Here is a 17,998-nt window from a genome sequence, read left to right as displayed (position 1 = left end):
TTTTTGAATATATTTAGTGAATTGGCCTCAACAACTTTCTGTGGTAGAAAATTCCACAGGTTCATCACTCTATGGGTGAAGAAGTTTTTCCTCATCTCGGTCCTAAATGGCTTACCCCTTATCCTTAGACTGTGACCTTTGGTTCTGGACTTCCCCAACATTGGGAACATTCTTCCTGCATCAAACCTGTCTAAACCCATCAGAATTTTAAACATTTCTATAGATCCCCTCTCATTCTTCTGAACTCCAGTGAATACAAGCCCAGTTGATCCAGTCTTTCTTGATATGTCAGTTCCGCCATCCCGGGAATCAGTCTGATGAACCTTCGCTGCACTCCCTCAATAGCAAGAATGTCCTTCCTCAAGTTAAGAGACCAAAACTGTACACAATACTCCAGGTGTGGCCTCCTGTACAACTGTAGCAACACCTCCCTGCCCCTGTACTCAAATCCCCTCGCTATGAAGGCCAACATGCCATTTGCTTTCTTAACCACCTGCTGTACCTGCATGCCAACCTTCAATGACTGATGTACCATGACACCCAGGTCTCGTTGCACCTCCCCTTTTCCTAATCTGTCACCATTCAGATAATAGTCTGTCTCTCTGTTTTTACCACCAAAGTGGATAACCTCACATTTATCCACATTATACTTCATCTGCCATGCATTTGCCCACTCACCTAACCTATCCAAGTCACTCTGCAGCCTCATAGCATCCTCCTCGCAGCTCACACTGCCACACCCAACTTAGTGTCATCCGCAAATTTGGAGATACTACATTTAATCCCCTCATCTAAATCATTAATGTACAATGTAAACAGCTGGGGCCCCAGCACAGAACCTTGCGCTACCCCACTAGTCACTGCCTGCCATTCTGAAAAGTACCCATTTACTCCTACTCTTTGCTTCCTGACTGACAACCAGTTCTCAATCCACATCAGCACACTACCCCCAATCCCATGTGCTTTAACTTTGCACATTAATCTCTTGTGTGGGACCTTGTCGAACGCCTTCTGAAAGTCCAAATACACCACATCAACTGGTTCTCCCTTGTCCACTCTACTGGAAACATCCTCAAAAAATTCCAGAAGATTTGTCAAGCATGATTTCCCTTTCACAAATCCATGCTGACTTGGACCTATCATGTCACCTCTTTCCAAATGCGCTGCTATGACATCCTTAATAATTGATTCCATCATTTTACGCACTACCGATGTCAGGCTGACCGGTCTATAATTCCCTGTTTTCTCTCTCCTTCCTTTTTTAAAAAGTGGGGTTACATTGGCTACCCTCCACTCCATAGGAACTGATCCAGAGTCTATGGAATGTTGGAAAATGACTGTCAATGCATCCGCTATTTCCAAGGCCACCTCCTTAAGTACTCTGGGATGCAGTCCATCAGGCCCTGGGGATTTATCGGCCTTCAATCCCATCAATTTCCCCAACACAATTTCCCAACTAATAAGGATTTCCTTCAGTTCCTTCTTCTTACTAGACCCTCTGACCCCTTTTATATCCGGAAGGTTGTTTGTGTCCTCCTTAGTGAATACCGAACCAAAGTACTTGTTCAATTGGTCTGCCATTTCTTTGTTCCCCGTTATGACTTCCCCTGATTCTGACTGCAGAGGACCTACTTTTGTCTTTACTAACCTTTTTCTCTTTACATATCTATAGAAGCTTTTGCAGTCCATCTTAATGTTCCCTGCAAGCGTCCTCTCGTACTCTATTTTCCCTGCCCTAATCAAACCCTTTGTCCTCCTCTACTAAGTTCTACATTTCTCCCAGTCCCCGGGTTCACTGCTATTTCTGGCCAATTTGTCTGCCACTTCCTTGGCTTTAATACTATCCCTGATTTCCCTTGATAGCCACGGTTGAGCCACCTTCCCTTTTTTATTTTTACGCCAGATAGGGATGTACAATTGTTGTAGTTCATCCATGTCTGCCATTGCCCATCCACTGTCAACCCCTTTAAGTATCATTTGCTAATCTATCCTAGCCAATTCACAACTCATACCCTCAAAGTTACCCTTCTTTAAGTTCTGGACCATGGTCTCTGAATTAACTGTTTCATTCTCCATCCTGATGTAGAATTCCACCATATTATGGTCACTCTTTCCCAAGGGGCCTCGCACAACGAGATTGCTAATTAATCCTCTCCAATTTACACAACACCTCTCTCATTACAGTCATGTTTGACTATAAATACTCATCTCAGCCTATATCAATGTAATAGGCTACCGTTTGGAGTGTCAGCTGATCACAGTAATGCTGATGCAATGTCTAGATTGCCTTCCCCATCAGAAGTTACACCCGATAGGGAAGAAGTGTTTTATTTTTTATACATTGATGAACTGCCAGTCACAGCTGAAGAGATTGGTAGAGCAACCAAATGTGATGGGGAAGGCAATCTAGACATTGCATCAGCATTACTGTGATCAGCTGATCGTCTGTATTCAATATCATATGTATATGGTGACAAGATCAAAGCCCATCTCTGCATTCAGGCTGCAGCTAATGTTGGAACTGGGGACTTTGGATGGAGGATTGCTGTTAAGGGCTTATGGTCCGTAACGATGGTAAACTTACGACCATACAAGTATTTGTGAAACTTCTTGACCCCAAAGATGTCAAAGGTGTATGATTATATTGCAACTGGCTGGCCAAACCAGGTAACAGAGAAAGATACACATCCATTCTTCATTCATAGGAATGAATTATCAGTCGATAAAGATTGTAGCATGTGGGGTGCAAGAGTGGTTATACCAAATAAATTCAGGTCCAAATTATTAGGAGACCTCCATGACCAGCACCTGGGAAAGTACTTGACCAAGAGTTTTGCACGCAGTTATTTATGGTGGTCAGGTCTTGATAAAGATATAGAGTACATTGTGAGTCAGTATATGACATGTCAATCGGTAAGCAGGCAACCACCACTAGTACCAATACAACCATGGAAATGGCCTCCCAGGGTGTGGCAAAGGCTACATATTGATTTTTCTGAGTTAGAAGGACAACAATTGTTCATGTGATTGATAGCCATTCGAAGTGGGTTGAGGTGTTTCCAATGTGGAAAATAACAACAAGTAAAACATTGGACATTTTACGAAAATTATTTTCTTCATTTGGCCTCCCTGAAGAAATTGTTTCAGATAATGGACCACAATTTCGTTCAGAAGAATTTGCACAATTCATGATCAAAAATGGTGTGAAACATACCAAGGTTCCACCATACCATCCTGCTTCGAATGGTGCAGCAGAGCGCACTGTACAAATTGTAAAACGTGCCCTCATAAAACAAATGTTAGATCCAAATCCAAGGAAACGACAGTTGTCATTGGATCACAAATTGGCTAATTTTCTAATAATGTATCATAATACTCCTCATACAACTACTGGTAGAACACCAGCAGAGTTGTTTCTCAAACGACAGCCACGAACCAGATTCTTGTTGTTAAAGCCAAATTTGGCACAGTCCGTATAAGAGAAACAATTAAGACAAAGAGAATCATGATAGAGGTAGAGTAAAAGAGAGAAGTGTGAAATTAAACCAGAAGGTGAGAGTGAAGAATCATCACCATAAATGGTTAAAGTGGTTACCAGGAGGAGTGGTGAAGATATGTGGTCCTCGCACATATTTGGTAAAGGTGTTTGATAATGGACAGGTTAGGTTTGTTCATATTGATCATATTTTACCTACAGACATGGAAGGAGTTGAAGGTGGGAATGTTTCAATTATTTCTGACTCATCAGATAGTTTTGATACACCAGTAGCAAATCCTAAATCCAATGTACTGGAAACAAATCCAGGAGAGAATCAGAATGTAAGTCTGAGTCCGAGTCAGGAAAACAAAGAGCCTGAAGTTAGAGTGAGTTCAAATGAAAATCAAGGAAATTCCATGAAGGAAAACGTTCCTCAGGATGAACCTCGAATGAGTGTGAAATCGACACCATGTTTGAAAGGTTCTGTTCGAGAGCGAAGGTATCCTCTTCGAAACAGAAAACAAGTGGCAAAGTTAAATTTGTAAATATGTTAAAAAAAAGTTTATATCCTGTGTTATGTATAAACATGAAGGTTATGTATGATGTTTGTTATGATGGCTTCTTCATTAAGGAGGGAGAAGTGTAATGTCTGTAAGCTTATAATGTTTGTAGCTCCACACTGTGGATGTGGACGTATTGTGTACTGCAAGTGCAGGGTTAATAATAAACAGAACCAGGCAGATTTAGAAACATAGAAACATAGAAAATAGGTGCAGGAGTAGGCCATTCAGCCCTTCTAGCCTGCACCACCATTCAATGAGTTCATGGCTGAACATGAAACTTCAGTACCCCATTCCTGCTTTCTCGCCATACCCCTCGATCCCCCGAGTAGTAAGGACTTCATCTAACTCCCTTTTGAATATATTTAGTGAATTGGCCTCAACTACTTTCTGTGGTAGAAAGTTCCACAGGTTCACCACTCTCTGGGTGAAGAAGTTTCTCCTCATCTCGGTCCTAAATGGCTTACCCCTTATCCTTAGACTGTGTCCCCTGGTTCTGGACTTCCCCAACATTGGGAACATTCTTCCTGCATCTAACCTGTCTAAACCCGTCAGAATTTTAAACGTTTCTATGAGGTCCCCTCTCATTCTTCTGAACTCCAGTGAATACAAGCCCAGTTGATCCAGTCTTTCTTGATAGATCAGTCCCACCATCCCGGGAATCAGTCTGGTGAATCTTCGCTGCACTCCCTCAATAGCAAGAATGTTCTTCCTCAAGTTAGGAGACCAAAACTGTACACAATTCTCCAGGTGTGGCCTCACCAAGGCCCTGTACAACTGTAGCAACACCTCCCTGCCCCTGTACTCAAATCCCCTCGCTATGAAGGCCAACATGCCATTTGCTTTCTTAACCGCCTGCTGTACCTGCATGCCAACCTTCAATGACTGATGTACCATGACACCCAGGTCTCGTTGCACCTCCCCTTTTCCTAATCTGTCACCATTCAGATAATAGTCTGTCTCTCTGTTTTTACCACCAAAGTGGATAACCTCACATTTATCCACATTATACTTCATCTGCCATGCATTTGCCCACTCACCTAACCTATCCAAGTCACTCTGCAGCCTCATAGCATCCTCCTCGCAGCTCACACTGCCACATCAACTGGTTCTCCTTTGTCCACTTTACTGGAAACATCCTCAAAAAATTCCAGAAGATTTGTCAAGCATGATTTCCCTTTCACAAATCCATGCTGACTTGGACCTATCATGTCACCATTTTCCAAATGCGCTGCTATGACATCCTTAATAATTGATTCCATCATTTTACCCACTACTGAGGTCAGGCTGACCGGTCTATAATTTCTTGTTTTCTCTCTCCCTCCTTTTTAAAAAATTTCTGGAGACTTCCGAGAGAGCTGCCTGCCATGTTAGGAGCTGTGTGTGCTGTGCTCTGTGAATATATCACAGTCTGGTTCTAATCTTTCTCTGAAGGTTGCACAATGCTGGCATGACTTAGACAACACTGAGTATGACTGCTGGCACATGCAGGATCCAGATGAACACAACATGATGGACTGCGCAGGTAAGGAGCCAAGCACCTCACGCAGAAATCTCGCCCAGTTAAGGCACTACATAGAAACGTGTGTTGACCGGGACTGTTTCGGATACTGACCATCATGCTCAGGGGGAGTGAAATCAGCTCGGTCTGACTGTGGAGCTCTTTAGGGAGGCTTCTGCACTTTTTCTCTCAACTTTCCTATCCACTCACTCTTTAGTTTTATTTATTCTCGGGATGTGGACGTTGCTGGCAAGGCCAGCATTTATTGTCCATCCAGAATTGCCCATCCACTTGAATGCTGCAGTCCATATGGTGATTCTTGTTATTCTTTGTAGCGGGTCTGATACAACCAAACGCCTTGCTCGGATACTTCAGATGGTGGTTAACAGTCAACCACATTGCCGTGGGACTGGAGTCACCTATAGGCCAGCCTGAGTAAGGACATTAGTGAACCAGTTGGGTTTTTAACGACAATTGACAGCTTCATGGTAACTTTAAGTGATGCTGAACCCTAACCCTAACCCTAACCCGCAAGACAGGCTTTGAAAGCTTGTTCTCTCTATTATTAGTCGATGCCTCAGGATTATCAATCCAGTAACATAGCCACCTAACTATTGCTTTGTGATAGAGGCTAGTATATCTTTAACCTGTTGTTCTTCCCTCCCCACTGTCTTTCTTTAGTCCTGTAAACAAATGTGTTAATTTTCCAGTTTTCGCTTGTGATGGAGGATCTCAGTTCCCCCAAAAGTTAAACCAGTAATCTCGACAGATGCTGCTGGAATCGATGTGAATTTCCAGCATTTCCTGTTTTCAAATTCATCTTTTCACCATTTTCCTTTTATTTTCGATGTGACCACATAAGTTTCTTCTCTACCAATCACGTGCAAAGTGAAAACACGGCATTAGTGTTGTGCATTAGTGTAACTATATAAGGACCTATTGTCACTAGGCCCAATTAACATATTGGCAACTGTAGGCTATAAAACACTCTCACATCGGCCAACACGCACTAATACCATGCCAATACACTTTGTGTGTGATACTCAGATACCAACTTCTAATTACTCACACTACCAATGACAAAATTGTGACCACCAGTACTTTAACCCAGTGTTACACAGCTACAGATGGGTTCTCTTCCATAAAATCACAAATCTGGAAGGACAATATATGCTCTACATTTCAAGTGGACATAGTCTGTAAATTTCCCGTATTAAAAACATAGAAAATAGGTGCAGGAGTAGGCCATTCGGCCCTTCGAGCCTGCACCACCATTCAATAAGATCATGGCTGATCATTCACCCCAGTACCCCTTTCCTGCTTTCTCTCCATACCCCTTGATCCCTTTAGCCATAAGGGCCATATCTAACTCCCTCTTGGATATATCCAATGAACTGATAGAAACTGATAGACCATCACACTTTACTAACAACTGGTGACGACACGAGAGTGTACTGATTCCAGTTAAAGTCTAATTATTGGGACCTTAAGACTGCGGCCCGATGATTCTGCCCGCCCCCTGTTGCTCCGACACCACCCAGCAGCAGTGTACCCAACGGGTGAGATGTCTATCATGGCCCAGCGTTACTGGAATTTCCTGTCCTGGGCCATTGGGGCTTAGCATTGACGAAATGAGCTGCAGCTGTAGGCCTGAGGTGTGTCCAAGATCGGGGCCTTCTGGCAGCAGGGAGGTATCCAGGACGATCCAGATGCCACCTGTGACCTCCAGTCTTTCACCTTCCCCTGGGACCTCTTGCTGACCCGCCAGTCTGTGCAGGTTTGGGGACAGGACACAGCATCATGTTCCCCTGAACCACCCAGCCAGTGATCTAGCTTTACATCCAGACGTGCAGAAGGGGTTAGAGACACAACCAAATAGTTCCTACATCTTTAACATTGAACGTTGCGTCCAATAAATGGGTGTTCTCTGGGGGCAAAGGACAAGGACTACTCTACCATTTAACTATGGAGAATAAGGGATAGGATTTATTGGGTTTCCAACTCTGACCTGTATTAAATTCCCCCACAGGAGACCTGTTTATCTCCACGTTGTGATTTTTCTCTGCTGTTTTTTAAGGGTTGGATATGAGCTGGGTGGACAGACCTCCTGAGAAAGTGCGGAGTGGGGAGGAATTTAATGTCACCTATGCAGTCAGCGCTTCCAATGGCTTCTATCAGATGGCTGTCACACATGGAATTCTGAAATACAGGTGGGTATTAATGAGAAGTAACAGAACCTTACCTTTCCTTCTACACCACCATCAATGTTGCCGTCGCAGTGAGATTTCCCAATGGGAAATAGCTGATCACACCTCATTGTTACAATCTGGGCTCTTTTATCAGATCTGTGCTTTGCAGTCACGGCAGTTTCCATGACAGGACCTGTGTCTTCCGTGATCTGAAGCTTATCGAAACGTATCAGATTATGAGGGGGCTTGACAAGGTGGATGCAGAGAGGATGTTTCCACTGATGGGGGAGACTAGAACTAGAGGGCATGATCTTAGAATAAGGGGCCGCCCATTTAAAACAGAGATGAGGAGGAATTTCTTCTCTCAGAGGATTGTAAATCTGTGGAATTCGCTGCCTCAGAGAGCTGTGGAAGCTGGGACATTGAATAAATTTAAGACAGAAATAGACAGTTTCTTAAACGATAAGGGGATAAGGGGTTATGGGGAGCGGGCGGGGAAGTGGAGCTGAGTCCATGATCAGATCAGCCATCGTATTAAATGGTGCAGCAGGCTTGAGGGGCTGAATGGCCAACTCCTGCTCCTATTTCTTATGTTCTTATGTTTATGTATGGCATGAATGGGTGTAGTGGGCCACAAGACTGACAATGACCCTTTTACCGAGGTATTTCACACTGGACGTTACATGACCTGTCCACCTCTGTCAGGCAGACCACACTGTCAGAGTGCACCATTCAGGCTAAAACTAGCAGTCAAATCTATTTACAAAATCTACACCTAAACAGAAAGGGCATATAACCCGAAGAGCAACAATTTAGCCATGGAACTAAACATTATTTTAAACTGTGCCTCAAATCTTCGAATCATTTCGGAAGCTATTAACTGGTCTGTGAAGATCATAATGTGGGAACCACAGCTGAGTCCCACCTCAATGTCACGATAGGAAAACAAACAAATGAAGTAAGACAACTGTAAACGGACCCAATCCTCAGGGGTGCCCAGGACAGGGAGCACCAGATCAAAGGAATTCTATCCCCACTACTCAAACCTATCGCATTGAAAAGCGTGAACAGAAGATTTCTGACCATTGCGTTTGCTTTGACACATGATTTGCAAAAATGCACATGCACTGGCTGGAGAGAATTACTGATACAGTTGACGTATAATGACTTCCCTCCATTAAGCTGGCCGGCCAGATATTCTTTTCTGAATTATTTTCAGAAAGCAGCTAAGGGAGTTCCATTTTAAATTCACAACATATTCACAGCCTCTGTGTGATTGGCATTGGGTTTGATTGCCCCGTCATTCCCGTGAATGAGAACGGACCAGAATTCAGCCATCTACAAGAACTTATAGGGAAGTTTGATCGAGGTGTTCAAAATCATGAAAGGTTTTGAGAGAATAAATAAGGAGGAACTGTTTCCAGTGATGGAAGTGTCGGGGTTAGAGCAGGGAGTGGGACTAATTGGATAACTTTTTCACAGAACTGGCACAGGCACGATGGGCCGAATGGCCTCCTTCTGTGCTGTAACATTCTATGATTCTCTGAATTGAGATGTATCTTCTAAGGGACAAAATGACCTTGTGTGCCTGTATGTCACTGCGGAACAGGCTCGAGGGCCTTCTCCTGTTCCTGTGTCCCATTATGCAGGTTGACAAGGGAGTAGACGTCATCTGCAGCTTGAGTTACTGCCAAAACATAGAAACATAGAAACATAGAAAATAGGTGCAGGAGTAGGCCATTCGGCCCTTCGAGCCTGCACCGCCATTCAATAAGTTCATGGCTGAACATGCAACTTCAGTACCCCATTCCTGCTTTCTCGCCATACCCCTTGATCCCCCTAGTAGTAAGGACTACATCTAACTCCTTTTTGAATATATTTAGTGAATTGGCCTGGTGAAAAGGGTAGCTCTTCTCTCTGTTTACTTGGTGGGCCACTGGGGGTGGGGGTGGGGGGGGTTTGCTACGCCTCTTACTCGACAGAACTAATTTTCTAATTGCCCGCTGCAAACATGTTAGGCCCAACAGGAAATGTTCCACTCTCTGTGCTGCCCTGCGTAGTTATGAGTGAGAAGCTGTGTGTTTATTGTGAATTTCTATCACATCAGCCATCTGCAAAATTGGCCTTTATTGCAAAGGGGATGGAGTATAAAAGCAGGGAAGTCTTGCTACAGTTATACAGGGTATTGGTGAGGCCACACCTGGAGTACTGCGTGCAGTTTTGGTTTCCATATTTACGAAAGGATATACTTGCTTTGGAGGCAGTTCAGAGAAGGTTCACTCGGTTGATTCCGGAGATGAGGGGGTTGACTTATGAGGAAAGGTTGAGTAGGTTGGGCCTCTACTCATTGGAATTCAGAAGAATGAGAGGTGATATTATCGAAACGTATAAGATTATGAGGGGGCTTGACAAGGTGGATGCAGAGAGGATGTTTCCACTGATGGGGGAGACTAGAACTAGAGGGCATGGTCTTAGAATAAGGGGCCACCCATTTAAAACTGAGATGAGGAGAAATTTCTTCTCTCAGAGGGTTGTAAATCTGTGGAATTCGCTGCCTCAGAGAGCTGTGGGGGCTGGGTCATTGAATAAATTTTCTTAACCGATAAGGGACTAAGGGGTTATGGGGAGCGGGCGGGGAAGTGGAGCTGAGTCCATGATCGGATCAGCCATGATCTTATTGAACAGCAGAGCAGGCTCGAGGGGCCGTATGGCCTACTCCTGCTCCTATTTCTTATGTTTTTATCAGGGATTGTTTTGTTAAAAGGCAAAGCCAGTTTCTGATGTTAATCACAACATGTAATTCCATATAAAGCTGAACCGCAGTCTAAATTATTGCAGTGACGTGCCACTATCATCATCACAGGCAGTCCCTCAGAATCGAGGAAGACTTGCTTCCACTCCTAAAGTGAGTTCTGAACAGTCCAACACAAAAGCCACAGACCCTGTTACAGGTGGGACAGACATTAATCGGAGGAAGGGGTGGGTGGGACTGATTTACCACACGCTCCTTCCGCTGCCTGCGCCTGATCTCTTCACGCTCGCGGTGTTGAGACTCGAAGAGCTCAGCGCCCTCCCGGATGCACTTCCTCCACCTCGGGCGGTCTTCGGCCAAGGTCTCCCAGGTGTCAGTGGTGATGTCGCACTTTACCAGAGAGGCTTTGAGGGTGTCCTTGTAATGTTTCCGCTGCCCACCTTTGGCTCGTTTGCCGTGAAGGAGCTCCGCGTAGAGCACTTGCTTTGGGAGTCTCGTGTCTGGCATGCGAACTATGTGGCCTGCCCAGCGGAGCTGATCGAGTGTGGTCAGTGCTTCAATGCTGGGGAGGTTAGCCTGGACGAGGACGCCAATGTTGGTGCGTCTGTCCTCCCAGGGGCTCCGCAGGATCTTGCGGAGACATCGTTGATGATATATCTCCAGCGACTTGAGGTGTCTTCTGTACAGCATCCTTACAGGAGGGCGGGTATTACTACAGCCCTGTAGACCATGAGCTTGGGGATAGGTTTGAGGGCCTGGTCTTCGAACACTCTTTTCCTCAGGGTGGCCGAAGGCTGCACTGGCACACTGGAGGCGGTGTTGAATCTCCGCATCAATGTCTGCCCTTGTTGACAAGAGGTATGGGAAGTGGTCCACGTTGTCGAGGGCCGCGCCGTGGATCTTGATGACTGGGGGGCAGTGCTGCGCGGCGAGGATAGGCTGCTGTGCCGTGTAGGGCAGCCCTTGCAGCAGTGAACACAAGTATTGTAGCTTTCTGTCTAATTGGTTGTCGGGACGGGAGGGGGGCTCTGAGAGGGGGGGCGGTGGTAACTTCTCATTGAACCCCTGCAGTGCCTGTACTGAGGGTGTTCCCCCTCATGGTGTCAGGTGGAGAATTCCAAAGGTTTTGACCCTGCAACGAGGATGGCGTCTGGAAACAATGCTTCAGAAAAAGTGTAGTGGGAATCCAGAACTCTCTCCCAAAAGGCTGCTGAGGCGGGGGGTCAATTGAAAATATCAAAACTGAGACTGATTGAAACATAGAAAATAGGTGCAGGAGTAGGCCATTCGGCCCTTCGAGCCTGCACCCCCATTCAATAAGTTCATGGCTGAACATGCAACTTCAGTACCCCATTCCTGCTTTCGCGCCATACCCCTTGATCCCCCTAGTAGTAAGGACTACATCTAACTCCTTTTTGAATATAGATTTTTAGGCAAGGGTATTAAGAGTTATGGAACCAAGGTGGGTGAACGGAGTTAAGAACATAAGAAATAGGAGCAGGAGTAGGCCATACGACCCTGCCATTTAATCGTGGCTCAACTTGTGCACTAATTCCACTTTTCCATCCTTTCCCTGTATTCCTTGATTCCTTGAGTGCCCAAAAATCTAACGATCCCAGTCTTGAATATATTCAGAGACTCAGCTTCCACAGCCCTCTGGGGCAGAGAATTCCAAAGATTCACCACCCTCGTGAGTGAAGAAATTTCTCCTCATCTCTGTCCTAAATGGCCAGCCCCTTATCCTGAGACTGTGACCCCTGGTTCTAGACTCCCCAGCCCGGGGGAAACATCCTCCCTGCATCTACCCTGTCAAGCCCCCTAAAAATCTCATACTTTCAATGACTTCACAATGAGAGTATAGGCCCATTCTATTCAATCTTTCCTCATAGAGCAGCCCTCTCATCCCAGGAATCAGTCTGGTGAACCTTTGTTGCACTCCCTCTATGGCAAGTATATCCTTCCTTAGGTAAGGAGACCAAAACTGTGCACAATACCCCAGGTGTGGTCTCACCAGGGCCCTGTATAATTGCAGTAAGACATCCTTACTCTTATAGTCCAACTCCCTGGCAATAAAGTACCTGTGTGTTAACTTACTAATTCGTGTACAAGGACCCCCATATCCCTCTGAGTACCAATATTTCAGATTCTAAAAATATTCTGTTTTTCTATTCATCCTACGAAAGTGGATAATTTCACACTTACATTACATTCCATCTGCCACCTCTTGCCCACTCACTTAACCGGTCTATATCCCTTAAGATAATCAGCCATGATCTTATTGAATGGTGGAAGAGGCTCGAGGGTTTGAATGGCCTGCTCCTGTTCCTATGGGGCCGAAATTCATCACCTCACTGCCCGCTGCTACTGACATTCCTCCTGAAGATCCGCTCAGTGCCACTTTCGGGGTGGGCTGGAGCGGGCGGAAGCGCCGGGAAGCGCCCGCTGACGTTGGCGGATGGCCGGGTGGTGTAACTGAGCTCCCGCCCGCCGAGCTCCAGGGTTCCTGCGGGCAGGAGACGGCAGCAAAACGGGGGTGGACCCGCTGGCAGGAGGCTGCTCTGTCCCTGACGGTCAGTAGCTAGAACCTGAAAAAAAGGTAAGTGAACATTTAAAACATTTTTTAAACAGCGACTTACCTGGATGGGATCCATTGAAGGTTTTAGAAACATAGAAACATAGAAAATAAGTGCAGGAGTAGGCCATTTAGCCCTTCTAGCCTGCACCGCCATTCAATGAGTTCATAGCTGAACATGAAACTTCAGTACCCCATTCCTGCTTTCTCACCATACCCCTTGATCCCCCTAGTAGTAAGGACTTCATCTAACTCCCTTTTGAATATATTTAGTGAATTGGCCTCAACTACTTTCTGTGGTAGAGAATTCCACAGGTTCACCACTCTCTGGGTGAAGAAGTTTCTCCTCATCTCGGTCCTAAATGGCTTACCCCTTATCCTCAGACTGTGACCCCTGGTTCTGGACTTCCCCAACATTGGGAACATTCTTCCTGCATCTAACCTGTCTAAACCCGTCAGAATTTTATATGTTTCTATGAGGTCCCCTCTCATTCTTCTGAACTCCAGTGAATACAAGCCCAGTTGATCCAGTCTTTCTTGATAGGTCAGTCCCGCCATCCCGGGAATCAGTCTGGTGAACCTTCGCTGCACTCCCTCAATAGCAAGAATGTCCTTCCTCAAGTTAGGAGACCAAAACTGTACACAATACTCCAGGTGTGGCCTCACCAAGGCCCTGTACAACTGTAGCAACACCTCCCTGCCCCTGTATTCAAATCCCCTCGCTATGAAGGCCAACATGCCATTTGCTTTCTTAACCGCCTGCTGTACCTGCATGCTAACCTTCAATGACTGATGTACCATGACACCCAGGTCTCGTTGCACCTTCCCTTTTCCTAATCTGTCACCATTCAGATAATAGTCTGTCTCTCTGTTTTTACCACCAAAGTGGATAACCTCACATTTATCCACATTATACTTCATCTGCCATGCATTTGCCCACTCACCTAACCTATCCAAGTCACTCTGCAGCCTAATAGCATCCTCCTAGCAGCTCATACTGCCACCCAACTTAGTGTCATCCGCAAATTTGGAGATACTGCATTTAATCCCCTCGTCTAAATCATTAATGTACAATGTAAACAGCTGGGGCCCCAGCACAGAACCTTGCGGCACCCCACTAGTCACTGCCTGCCATTCTGAAAAGTACCCGTTTACTCCTACTCTTTGCTTCCTATCTGACAACCAGTTCTCAATCCACGTCAGCACACTACCCCCAATCCCATGTGCTTTAACTTTGCACATTAATCTCTTGTGTGGGACCTTGTCGAAAGCCTTCTGAAAGTCCAAATATACCACATCAACTGGTTCTCCTTTGTCCACTTTACTGGAAACATCCTCAAAAAATTCCAGAAGATTTGTCAAGCATGATTTCCCTTTCATAAATCCATGCTGACTTGGACCTATCATGTCACCATTTTCCAAATGCGCTGTTATGACATCCTTATTAATTGATTCCATCATTTTACCCACTACTGAGGTCAGACTGACCGGTCTATAATTCCCTGTTTTCTCTCTCCCTCCTTTTTTAAAAAGTGGGGTTACATTGGCTACCCTCCACTCCATAGGAACTGATCCAAAAATATACTTTATTCATATAAAAATTTGTACAGTACATTCAAAAGCAGTTCAGTACATTTAGCTGCGGTCAGTAATCCCATACACTACATTTGGGTGCTGACGGCAGTTCCGTCCGATACATTCCCTTGCTTTTCAGTTCAAGTACAATTCGGTACAATACGGGATACGGTGTAGTACATTCAACAAATTACATTACACGTGTCACTATACAGTACACGGAATGGGTGAAGGTACATTCACATTTTTCTTTTCAACGTGCATTACGAAACAGACCTTGCATTGTACATGGCACTACATAGGTGTTTACAGATCATGGTGCTCCATGTACACAAAAAAGAAGTTACAAGTACGGCCCGAGGGGAGTTTTGTACTGATTCCTGCCCCTGGGTTTATCGTGGCGGAAGGGCTTTAAACTGTGGCCCTTCCCCACCGTGCCTTTGCGGCGACTGCACCAATCTTTAGTCCGTCCCTCAGCACGTAATCCTGGATCTTGGATTGCGCCAGTCTGCAACACGCAGACGTGGACATCTCCTTGCTCTGGAAGACCAGCAAGTTTCGGCAAGACCAAAGAGCGTCTTTGACCGAGTTGATGGCCCTCCAGCAGCAGATGATGTCTGTCTCGGTGTGTGTCCCTGGGAACAGCCCGTAGAGCACAGAGTCCTGTGTTACGGAGCTGCTCGGGATGAACCTCGACAGCAACAACTGCATCTTTTTCCAGACCTGCCTTGCGAAGGGGCAATCCTGAAGGAGATGGGTGACAGTCTCATCCGCCCCGCAGCCGGCCCGGGGGCACCGTGCCGTGCTGCTGAGATGTCAGCTGTGCATGGACGCTCTGACGGGTAAGGCCCTCCTCACCGCCAACCAAGCTATCTTGAAGGTTTTCGGATGCACACCTAACACTGGATAAACACAGGGGCACTGGGAAATGGAACATATTCTCATCTGGTAACCCAGTGTTGGTGAGGAGCACTCCTCGGTCAGGCACAGACTGAAGATGAGAGTAACTTTTGCAAACCTCTGCTCCCAGTGTTTGCTTGACTAAATGAAATTACGGGAATATCGGGATGGCCAAGAATCAGGCAGCCAATCTCCGTGCCCAATTCTCCTAGCGGCACTTCCCAATCAGTGAGTCTGTGTGCCGAGAGCGATGTTTCCAAATGTCTTCCTTTTGGCCAGTAATGGATAAAGTCCATTAAACTCAATCTCTACAACATCCCCTGACCACATCTCCCCATCTCATCATCTATGAGTCTTGTTTGCAATATGAGGACTGATTTTCCACTCGTTTTGACGATTTTGTAAGATTTCTAAATCTCTGGCATTAAATTGACAGCAAGACCAATTCTTTTAAAACAGTTTGGAATAAGTTTATTAAACACACACACGTGTATGTAGCCTATCGAACACAACAGCTGTCTGTTAGTATCCTACGCACTCCACGTAATTACCACAGGTAAAGTAATGCGTTACAGATTTACACAGACATATACTTCCCTCTGAGACAAGCCAAGCACCCGGCATCCTTCCTTGCTTCTTGGTCTGGTCTGTGGAGAGGGAGGTTTCCTGCTTTGCATTACACTCGGTCCAAAAACAGAGTGAGCAGGCTTTGCAATTGCCTTTTTATTCTCATAAGGTCCATTGTCTCTCAACATAGTTTCTCTCGACTAAAAAAAAGATAGAGAGGGCAGATAGATTATGAAAGTAAACTAGCACAAAATATAAAAACAGATAGTAAGAGTTTCTACAGGTACATAAAAAGGAAAAGAGTGGCTAAAGTAAATGTTGGTCCCCTGGAGGATGAGATTGGGGAATTAATAATGGTGAGCAGGGAAATGGCAAAGACATTGAACAAATATTTTATATCGGTCTTCAAGGTAGAAGACACTAAAAACATCCCAATAGTGGATAATCAAGGGGCTATAGGGAGGGAGGAACTTAATACAATCACTATCACTGAAGAAGTAGTACTCGGTAAAATAATGTTCTTGTGTTCTTATGACTAAAGGCGGACAAGTCCCCTGGACCTGATGGCTTGCATGCTAGAGTCTTAAATGATGTGACTGCAGAGATAGTGGATGCATTGGTTGTAATCTTCCAAAATTCCCTGGATTCTGGGAAGGTCCCAGCAGATTGGAAAACCGCAAATATAACGTCACTATTTAAAAAAGGAGGCAGACAAAAAGCAGGAAACTATAGACCAGTTAGCCTAACATCTGTGGTTGGGAAAATGCTGGAGTCCATTATGAAGGAAGCAGTAGCAGGACATTTGGAAAAGCATAATTCAATAAAGCAGAGTCAGCATGGTTTTAGGAAAGGGAAATCATGTTTGACAAATTTACTGGAGTTTTTGAGGATGTAACGAGCAGAGTGGATAAAAGGGGAACCTGTGGATGTGGTGTATTTGGATTTCCAGAAGGCATTCGATAAGGTACCACATAAAAGGTTACTGCACAAGATAAAAGTTCACGGGGTTGGGAGTAATATATTAGCATGGATAGAGGATTGGCTAACTAACAAAAAACAGAGAGTTGGGATAAATGAGTCATTTTCCGGTTGGTAAACAGTAACTAGTGGGGTGCCACAGGGATCAGTGCTGGGACCCCAACTATTTACAATCTATATTAATGACTTGGATGAAGGGACCGAGTGTAATGTAGCCAAGTTTGCTGATGATATAAAGATGGATGGGAAAGCAAGTTGTGGGGAGGACACAAAGAATCTGCAAAGGTATATAGACAGGCTCAGTGAGTGGGCAAACATTTGGCAGATGGAGCATAATGTGGGAAAGTGTGAGGTTATCCACTTTGGCAGAAAAAATAGAAAAGCAAATTATAATTTAAATGGAGAGAGATTACAAAATGCTGCGGTACAGAGAGACCTGGGGATCCTTGTGCATGAAACACAAAAAGTTAGTATGCAGGTACAGCAAGTGATCAGAATGTTGGCTTTTATTGCAAGGAGGATGGAGTATAACAGCAGAGAAGTCCTGCTACAACTGTACAGGGTATTGGTGAGGCCACATCTGGAGTACTGCGTACAGTTTTGGTCTCCATTTTTAAGGAGGGATATACTTCCATTGGAGGCTGTTCAGAGAAGGTTCACTCGGTTGATTCCGGAGATGAGGGGGTTGACTTATGAAGATAGGCCTCTACTCATTGGAGTTCAGAAGAATGAGAGGTGATCTTATCGAAACATAAAAGATTATGAGGAGGCTCGACAAGGTGGATGCAGAGAGGATATTTCCACTGATGGGGGAGACTAAAACTAGGGGACATAGTCTTAGAATAAGGGGCCGCCCATTTAAAACTGAGATGAGGAGGAATTTCTTCTCTCAGAGGGTTGTAAATCTATGGAATTCTCTGCCCCAG

General features: G+C 45.1%; 1 protein-coding gene across 1 annotated transcript in view; it reads left to right on the top strand.

The window, feature by feature from the left end:
- LOC139268360 (atrial natriuretic peptide receptor 2-like) overlaps positions 1-17,998 on the top strand; it is a 148,890-nt gene that overhangs the window by 28,390 nt on the left and 102,502 nt on the right. The window contains exons 3-5 of the mRNA XM_070886432.1: positions 5,473-5,563; positions 7,617-7,749; positions 11,144-11,152. Coding sequence (XP_070742533.1) covers positions 5,473-5,563; positions 7,617-7,749; positions 11,144-11,152 — 233 coding nt within the window. The remainder of the gene's footprint in view (positions 1-5,472; positions 5,564-7,616; positions 7,750-11,143; positions 11,153-17,998) is intronic.

Source organism: Pristiophorus japonicus, chromosome 8 (assembly GCF_044704955.1).
Source record: "Pristiophorus japonicus isolate sPriJap1 chromosome 8, sPriJap1.hap1, whole genome shotgun sequence".
NCBI lineage: Eukaryota > Metazoa > Chordata > Chondrichthyes > Pristiophoridae > Pristiophorus > Pristiophorus japonicus.
This window is presented reverse-complemented; position numbering and strand designations above follow the sequence as displayed.